The following is a 9,077-nucleotide window of genomic DNA, read 5'->3' on the forward strand; positions in this document are numbered from 1 at the left end:
ACACAAATTGTTCCGGCCAGTATTTTTATTGCAAAAGTCAGAGTAAAAAATTATTGTCAGCAGATAAAAAAAAGAAAAGTAAAAAAAAAATGCTGCTTGCATAAGTGTTCAACGTCTTCAGACTACTACTTGGTAGAACCTCCTTTTGCTGCAATAACAGCTTTAAGTCTGTTGGGGTAAGTTCCTAAAAGCTTTGCACACTGAGATTTTCTCCCATTCTTACAGGCAGATTTGCTCCACGTTCGTCAAGTTGGTTGGTTGTTGTTTGTCAACTGGAATTTTTCAATCAGTGCCACAGATTGTTAATTAATTCAGATCTGTACTTGGACTTGACCACTGTAGAATATTCACCTTTTTATTTTTTAACCACTTCTGTGTTTGGGACCATTGTCCTCCTGAAAGGTGTTTTTCCCAAGCTTTATTTTTTATTTATTTTATTTATTTATTTATTTTTTAAAAACAGATTGAAGCAATTAATATCCCCTGTATCTTTCTCTATCCATTCTCTCTTCAATTCTTAAAAGAAGCTCAGATTCTGAGGATGAAAAGCATCCCCTGGTGCATGATGCTGCCACCACCATATTTCGCTGTTAATTGAAGTATGGCCTGCATTAAGTTTGCATTGCACGTAGCACTTTCACTCCACTCTCAGCCACTGTACTCTTTAACTCATTCAGAGTGACTGTTGGCTTCACTGTGTCTTCCCTCACCATTTTCGGTCATGTTTTATCACTGAGTTTTGAGGGACAGCCTTGTTTAAGTAGTGCTTGGATGGTGTGATACAGCTTCCACTTACTCACTATTGATCAAACAATGCTTACTGGGATATCCAACCTCTTAAATATGACTTTATGCCCTAATCCTAAATTATTAAATTCTATAAACATATCTTTAACTTCTTTAGAATACTCCTTTGTCTTCATTTTTCACTCATTTCCTTCAGACTGACAGTCTCTACAATGGTAGTTCAACTGAGGTGTTTTTGTCAAGAAAATGGGAACTTTAATAATTTAGCTTTAGTTTTAATATTTCACAGGTAGAAGCCAGTTATAAGTCAGTGTGTCTTTGTCAAGACAATATCTTTCACCTAGAGCTTCTGGAACCTGGGGGTTGAATGCTTAGGCAAGCAGCATTTTTCAGCTTTTCTTTGAAATACTTGCTGACCAAAAATGAATTTTGACTTTGAAAATTCACTGTAATATATCATGGGTTTGCAGTAAAAATAGTGACAGGAAGAATGTGTGTCTATCATTTTTATTCAAACAAATCTGCTAAATTCCAGGGGGTTGAATACTTTTCTTTTGTATGCTAAATACTGTCTAGTCTATTTCTACCTCTTATCAGGCCTCTTATCTAATAACAAATTTTTGTGTAGGATGAGAAACACCACAGCCACAGCATAGAAAAGACTCCAAAAGGCACAGACATTGGTGCAGTACAGTGTCTACTGGTTGTTGTTGTTGTTGTTTTTTTTTTTTCATTATAATAATCTTTTTAAGGCACATTACATTATTTACATGAGGAAAACAGAAACCCTATCTTTATAGTCACTTAGTTGAAAAAAATTAAATCTGTTAGTTCAGTTATTTCTTTATTTAATTTTCTCTAAACGCCAAAAGTTTTTTGTCTGGACTCACCTCTTTACTCATGCAAACCTATGAAAACAACTCCAATTACTGTGTGTAGTAATATTTTACCAGTGTTGCACTTAATTACCACTGGTAAGAACAAACTGTCAACTAAAGTTTGTTCAGGTCGGGTCAGTTCAGGGCCCGGAATGACTGGCCTTGCCAATGCCCCTGAGAGATGGTCTCCATGGGAACCCTTGTCTGCCTCTGTTCCCCTGACAACGGGTCATCCTGCCCAATTTCCCCTTAAACATGTTTTTCTTTGCATTCCTCTCCTTGTACAAAGTTACCCGGCCTGTTGCCATGACAACCACCAACCATACAAGAGACAAGAGATTGCTCACCTGTTCAGAGTTGGGTCGTGTCCCGAGGCAGAACAAGGGGAGCCTGCCATATTATGTATTCCCCTTAGAAAGGGGTGGGGGTTTCAGTATTTTGTCAGCCGAGAAAGGATATTCTCTTGATTGTGCCCTATTTTTAAATTCTAGAAGAGATGGACCTTGGGAAGGATTTTACTCGGTTTCTGGTCTGTGTTTTTATGCCCTTTGATGTTTTAATATGTCAGAATTAGAGCTCCTGGGTCTCAACCTACAGTCAGAATATTTTTTTCTTCTAAAATGGAAAAAACTTACCTAAGGGCTTGTACATGGGTCAGCGGTCTGTTCCTGGAAGAATGAGTTGCAACAGGAAGAAATTGATTCAAACGAGCACTTTTGACAGTTGAGGATCTTTCCTGCAGACTCTGAGTGAAAACAAAGTAACTGTGTGGTGTGTGAGCATTTATGTTCAATACCACAACCTCCAGTTGTGAGCTTTCATATTGTAGTAACAGAGTGTATTTGTGTCTCAGTGGTAGCGGCCTGGCTGGGCTGAGGCTTGAGGAAATGGAGAAGATGCTGAAGGAGGCTCAACAGGAAAAAGCCAGACTGGTGGAGAGTCGTGTGAGTCCCATTAAACTTTAATTGTCTATGAAATGTAATCTCTCTTATGAATTTCAAAATGGCATGTCAACTCCCTTTGTTTCTGCAGCAGTGAATATTCTTTTCACACTCACAAAGAGACACTGACATGAAAGACAGGCTCTTAACAAGTTCACCTAGAGTAATACACATATTGATGTTCTCCTGTGAAATGATTTTTTCATACGTCCCTTGTAACCTCTCACTGTGGGCTTTTGCAAATGTATTTTTCCTTCAGTCTGTTTCATCTTTCACTATTAGTTCAATGCCCTTTTCTTTCTGTTTCTCTGTCTCCCTCTTGGTGTCTGTCTCTCTCTCAGGAGAGGGAGGCACAGGCACGAAGGCAGCTGCTGGAGGAGGAGAGGAAGAGGCGAGAGGAGGTGGAGAGGAGGCTGCAGGAAGAGACTGCGCATCGGCAGAGATTAGTAGATGAGGAGGTCAAGATGAGAGAAAAGCAAAGCTCTCAGGTCAGTGCAGGTCTACGACGAAGACAAACATGAGAGAATACCAGCTGCTTGCAGATCAATGGCACTCTCAGAGCGCAGTCTGCCAGTGAATCCTTTCAGACATAACATGTACTTTTAGTGTCTTGAGGTTAAGAAAATGCTTAAAGAAGCAGGTTTTCACATTGATCTCCGAGCTATCACTGCGGTCAGGCAAATGTCAATTTCGAGGTTTTAAAGGGCCATGGGTCTTAGCGGAAAATACAGTTCTGAGCTGAAACGAAGTGCCTCTAGCTCCAAGGTGAGTGTTTAAACCAAATGTGTGAAAAGTGATTATGGGGTCATTCTGGGAGTACCCAGGAGGGAACATGAAGGTACGAGTCAGATTGCAGTGAAAAGACTTAAGGCACATGAGAGGACAGACAGATGGTTAGAGGAAAACAGGATTGAGTGATAAAAAGGCAAGGAAAAAGTAAAGGCACATGGCTAAAGCGAGGGATTAGAGATGGAATGACAACACATTAGGCCGTGTAGACCTTACAAATGTAACATGAACTGCCCATAAAATGAATATTTAGAAAAACTATTCAGTAAGCTATGAAAGTGTTTGTTTTTTGAGCTTTTAAAACATGTCTAAAATCACATTTTACAGATTAAATGCCTTAAGTGCTATATAGTCTTTTAATTTGCATTCACATGGTCTTATATTTTAAACTGTTTAGGCTATTCTTAATTTGTTATTTGTTTTTTTTTTTTAATCAAGCAGCTGAATCTGTTTTGCAGACATTTGGTGTCTCTCTCTCTCTCTCACACACACACACACACACACACACACACACCAGATAATGCAGGTTTACCGGCCAAAAAGAGACATAGACATATTGTTTGGGGGAAAATGTAAATTCAACCAAAAGCAGCATAAAATCTCACTGGTTAAAAGCTCACTTCATGATTGTACACAGTAGAACATTTTTAAGCACAGTGAAAGAGTGTGACCTCTACAAAAATATGTATTCTTTTGCTTTTTTTTCTTCATGTTTATACATGAGGTATAATGCACTTCACATTTGCAACATTAGAATTCTCACATATCTACTCTATATTTAAATCTAAATTCTTCCCTGATTAGGCTCGTCCAATGACCCGCTACTTACCCATCAGAAAGGAGGAGTTTGACCTACGCTCCCATGTGGAGTCAGCAGGTCACTGCATAGACACCTGTCCCTACGTCACCGTCTCTGAGAAAATGTGCAAAGGCCACCTGGTGAAGATGGGTGGCAAAATCAAATCGTGGAAGAAGCGCTGGTTCGTCTTTGACCGTCTAAAGAGGACGTTCTCCTACTATGTCGGTATGTTTTAGTAATGGTGGAAAAAGTTCTGTTCTTCACCTTACCAGCATAAAACAAAGGTTTCTTGCACTATGGACAAAAGTAATGTTCACTTGTTTTTGGCCAGTCTTCTCAAAATATAGCACTTTTTTTCCCCCCACACTGGTATGCCTTTCTCACTTTTAATGTCTTTCATACATACACACACACGTAGCTCACGTGTGTAGCCTTTTCACCCTCTTACTCCCCATGTTAGTAGTAGTAGTGATGATGATGATGATGATGATGATGATGAAATAATCTGCAACACTTTCTCCAGCCCTGTGTTTGAGAGCGATGGGGGTGGGGGGTGTAGTAGGGGGAGATTTACCGATGCCTTGTTCATAACTAACAACATGAGACTTGCAGCTCATGAAACAGAAACAAATTAGCCCAATTTACTAAGTATATTTGGTTAATTTTAAGGATGCATAATTATAAAAATAAATGGTTATATAATAATAGGCAGATGTTTTAACAATAAAAAACCCCTCGACATATTTCTTTCAATGAGATTGAAAGAAATCACCTTTAGCTGTAGAGTTATTTCAAATGACAGTTTATATTGTGGAAACGCTGCTGAGAAGGGTTTTATTTATTTATTTTTATATATTATTTATTTATATTTTGTATATAGCTTTTTGTGAACAATTTTTGTGTACATGCTGGTTTTGGTCCCTTGCGTGATGCTGACTGTGACAGATATGCCAGTAATGAATAAAATGCAAAACCACCACAAATGCAAAACACTACCTGTAACAAGAAACTCTGTGGCCTCCAAATCCTAACCATCTGTTGTCTTTCACTAAAGATTTTGCCTCTGTTTAATTTGTTTTATTTATGGTATAAATGTAATTTCTTAAATGTTGAAAAGAAAGCACATTCTCATTTTAAAATACAAGTTAGAATTTGGGAAGCAAATAAACTGACTGCAGTATCAACTTATTATCTTAACAGGTTAATTATTTACTGTCGCTATTTCCAGATAAGCTTTTACTTACAATCAGCTGTGCTTATAAAAATGTTGCTAAAACAAAAAGATGTATGGGGATGCTTAAGCTTTTTTATGTATAATACACTCTTCTGCTTTCAGACAAGCATGAGACCAAGTTGAAAGGGGTCATCTACTTCCAGGCCATCGAGGAAGTTTACTACGACCACCTACGCAGTGCCACTAAGGTAAACAGAGTAACACAGAGCTTCTTTTTTTTCCCTATAGTATTTACACTTTCTGGATAAGTAAATATGCCACAAAACCAACAGCCCAAAAATCAATTTGTCCAAGTTTAAAAAAACCATCTTGTCACAAAGATAATTTCTTACAACATTCACAAAGAGAGATCAAAGGCAGCTTCACGTTCTTTCGTCATATAACTCTGCTTCATTTCTACAGTTATCCTGTCAGTTATCCTCATCCTACACACGTTGTCTTTTTTGTTCTGTTCCGACAGAGTCCGAATCCTTCCCTAACCTTCTGTGTGAAAACGCACGACCGGCTGTACTTCATGGTGGCTCCATCCCCAGAGGCCATGCGAATATGGATGGATGTCATAGTAACAGGCGCTGAGGGCTACACACAGTTTATGACCTGAGGGAAAGCTGACTGAACACTTAGCCATAAGCGTCGGCAGGACTTCTGTGGAGTTGTGTGGGAGGACCGAACTTTCCACTGATATTTGAACTTCAGGCATGCTGCTTCAGCCCAAAATGATTGATGTGTATCATTCAGATCAGAAAGATTTTGTATGAATGCATACTAACCAGAAGAGGACAGGGTTCTGTTCTTGGTGCGCAGATAACAAGGTGCTCAAAACAAGCCAGTCACCAAGAAAGACTATAATACAACTAGATATTTTTAAATATTCTATTATTTGTGTAATGTGTAATATATATATATATATATATATATATATATATATATATATATATATATATATATATATATAAAACCACTTTGGGACTATCCGTGGCAACAGTTCCATGCAATTACTTTGTTTTGCACACTTTTGGATTAATAAAATAAAGGGAGGACAAATTGTACTTTTTTATGCCAAATATTTAAAACCAATTATGCTTTCTAAGGTCTATTTAGAGGTTTAAATGTGACATCGATACTTTCTATTAATAGTGTTAATCTCTACTCAAACTAATAATATTTCTTATGAATTTCATGTACCAGGAAGTTGCATCAGTGCCGTGTAACGCAAAATACTGTCAATTACCGAACCATACTGGTATAACAAAAAAGATGCTATGTAGGGTGTGTGTGGGGGTGGGGTTGGGGGGGATTATACTTCTTGTTGTATTTCCATTTTGAAAAAATAATGTCTGGTGGGGACCATTTTTATTTGATCAAGTGTTTGTCATTATACCGTGAGACTTGCCAAAGGTGAACTTCAAAAGTCCGGCATTTCATTCTGTCAACACGTTCAGGTACAATGATGTGATCCATGTGAGTGTGCTGATTGTGATTGTGTGGCCGTATGTGCCTTGCAAAATGTTATCTTCTTTCAGGGTTAAAAAAAAACCCAAAAACAAACAAAATGCAGTAGTGCTTCACTATTATTTTATACTGTTTTCTTATTTATTCAGGTTCAAAGCATCCTGTATTGCAATTATGTCGAAATATAATATTATGCATATGATATGCATTTTATATTATGCTATTACATAAGCTCAGAGTAACCTCATTAGTGTTCATTTATACATGTGCTCATCCAATTTGAGCAAAACAGTATATACTAACAAAAATTCCAGGGTGTATATACACAGTATAGCCTATACATGTCACATTTACACTTATGAATTGTAATGACAGAGGTGTGTACCAGGCCTAAATAAAACGTGTAACAAAGCGTGTGAATTGCATTATGGTGTTCGTTATGTAGTCAAAATTAATAAATAAAGCAATTTTTAATGTTAAATGAATGGAAAGAAGAAGAAGTAGTGCACTAGGATTTCAGTTACAGGTTTAATAAGATACAGATGAACTGTTCTCGTGCGCAGAGAAAGAAAAATGGCTTCCGCACCTGTCATGAAGTTAGCAATCTTTCTGACGGACTTCTAAACAAAACAAATATTAACAGTGAATAATACCAGAAGCCTCAAGACAATTCCAGAGACAGACCACAGGCACATTTGACTGTTAATACCGTTAATAATTTAAAAATAACGGTAAAATACAGCTATTGACAGCTTCGTTAGATTTAGCTTAGCCTTTGGCACTGGGCTGTGATGTGCATATGGTCGGATACATTTGAAAACAAGCAGCTCAGATGTGACAGTAATTTTTTTTTTTTTTATGTTTTCCGGCCTTGAGGTGTAATCATACGGTTGGGGGGTTTATGTGACCCATAACAGTACCTGCTATACAACATCAACTTTTTATAACCTTATTTTTTTTCCATTACTGAACTCGAAATGTGTTTATGAATCTGTCCAGCAGAGAGCACTGTTTTCCTGTTTCTCGGCTCTGAGGCGCAGTTATTTTTCTTCAGTGTTCTGTCTGCACTCAGTGCATTAAAAACAACAGTTTAAAGTACAACATGTCGTCAGGGTTCTAACACCATTATCTGTGTGCCATCCCTGCTGAAAACAAAAAATTCAATAGAAACCATCACAGAAATTCTGGGAAAAAATGGTTTCCATTACAAATACAAAGACAAACCATCAGCTAACCATTAAAACCATTACCATTATTGGCCCTTAATGGGATCCATTAGACATAACATGCCACCAATAGAAGACAACAAATTACCAGTAGAAAGCCACAGGGACCATTACAGTTTCCATTAAAACCATTACAAATTCAAATACCTCCCCAGCAGGTATCAGAGATGAAAGCAATTAACTTACCACTGTTACAGTGTCATCTGGGTGTGAAGTTCTTAGCCCACTATCAGAGCTGCTAATCTTTACTGAGACAAAAATAACAACAAAAAGTCTCGCTATCTCTCATACTCACGAATTCATTACAATTGGAGAGGAAATATCCACCACACTTTTGCCCACTACCTCACTTTAGTGTGTTGATATATCGGTATGGAGGTGTCATTCTAACTTTAATACTATAAAGGTATCATTATTAACTTCACAAAAGAAAGTACAGTGGCCTGATTATACACACACACACATTATACATACACAGTGCTGTGCAAAGTTTTAGGCACATGCAAAATAATGCTGTAGAGCAGAATAATAAAATTAAATGTTTCTATAGTATAGTAAAGAGCAGTAAACAGTAGTAAATGAAAAAAAATCAATATTTAGTGTGACCAAAAAAATAGCAGTCTCCGGTACAGTTTGTGCAGTTTTACAAGGAAATGAGCTGTAAGTTTTATTGAGCATCTTGCAGAACCAGGCACAGTTCTTCCAGAGATTTTGACTGTCGCACTCGCTTCTTATTTTTGCAGCAAAACCCAGCAGCCTTCATTGTATTTTTTGTCTGAAAAGTGTTCTCTTATGTAATATGCTGCTTTCTTTACTGACATTTTTCTGTAACATTTAATTTTGTGCTAGAAAACTAATGTTTGGGAATTGAAAATGTTTTTTGTACTGACGCGATAATGTAGAAGTCATAAAATAAAAAATATATATATTATAGGGTATTATATTATAGGATGCCTAAAACTATTGCACTCTGTGTGTGTGTGTGTGTGTGTGTGTGTGTATATATATATA

At 37.3% G+C, this 9,077-nt stretch overlaps 1 protein-coding gene across 12 annotated transcripts in view; it reads left to right on the forward strand.

Annotated features, from left to right (window-relative positions):
• phldb1a (pleckstrin homology-like domain, family B, member 1a) overlaps positions 1-7,252 on the forward strand; it is a 58,806-nt gene extending 51,554 nt beyond the window's left edge. For all 12 annotated transcript variants that reach the window (XM_017460472.3, XM_017460478.3, XM_017460479.3 and 9 more), the window contains 5 exons: positions 2,479-2,569; positions 2,908-3,054; positions 4,160-4,379; positions 5,491-5,576; positions 5,849-7,252. In XM_017460472.3, the coding sequence (XP_017315961.1) occupies positions 2,479-2,569; positions 2,908-3,054; positions 4,160-4,379; positions 5,491-5,576; positions 5,849-5,989 (685 nt within the window). In that variant the 3' untranslated portion in view covers positions 5,990-7,252. The remainder of the gene's footprint in view (positions 1-2,478; positions 2,570-2,907; positions 3,055-4,159; positions 4,380-5,490; positions 5,577-5,848) is intronic.
• Positions 7,253-9,077: the final 1,825 nt, after the last annotated feature.

Source organism: Ictalurus punctatus, chromosome 28 (genome assembly GCF_001660625.3).
Source record: "Ictalurus punctatus breed USDA103 chromosome 28, Coco_2.0, whole genome shotgun sequence".
NCBI lineage: Eukaryota > Metazoa > Chordata > Actinopteri > Siluriformes > Ictaluridae > Ictalurus > Ictalurus punctatus.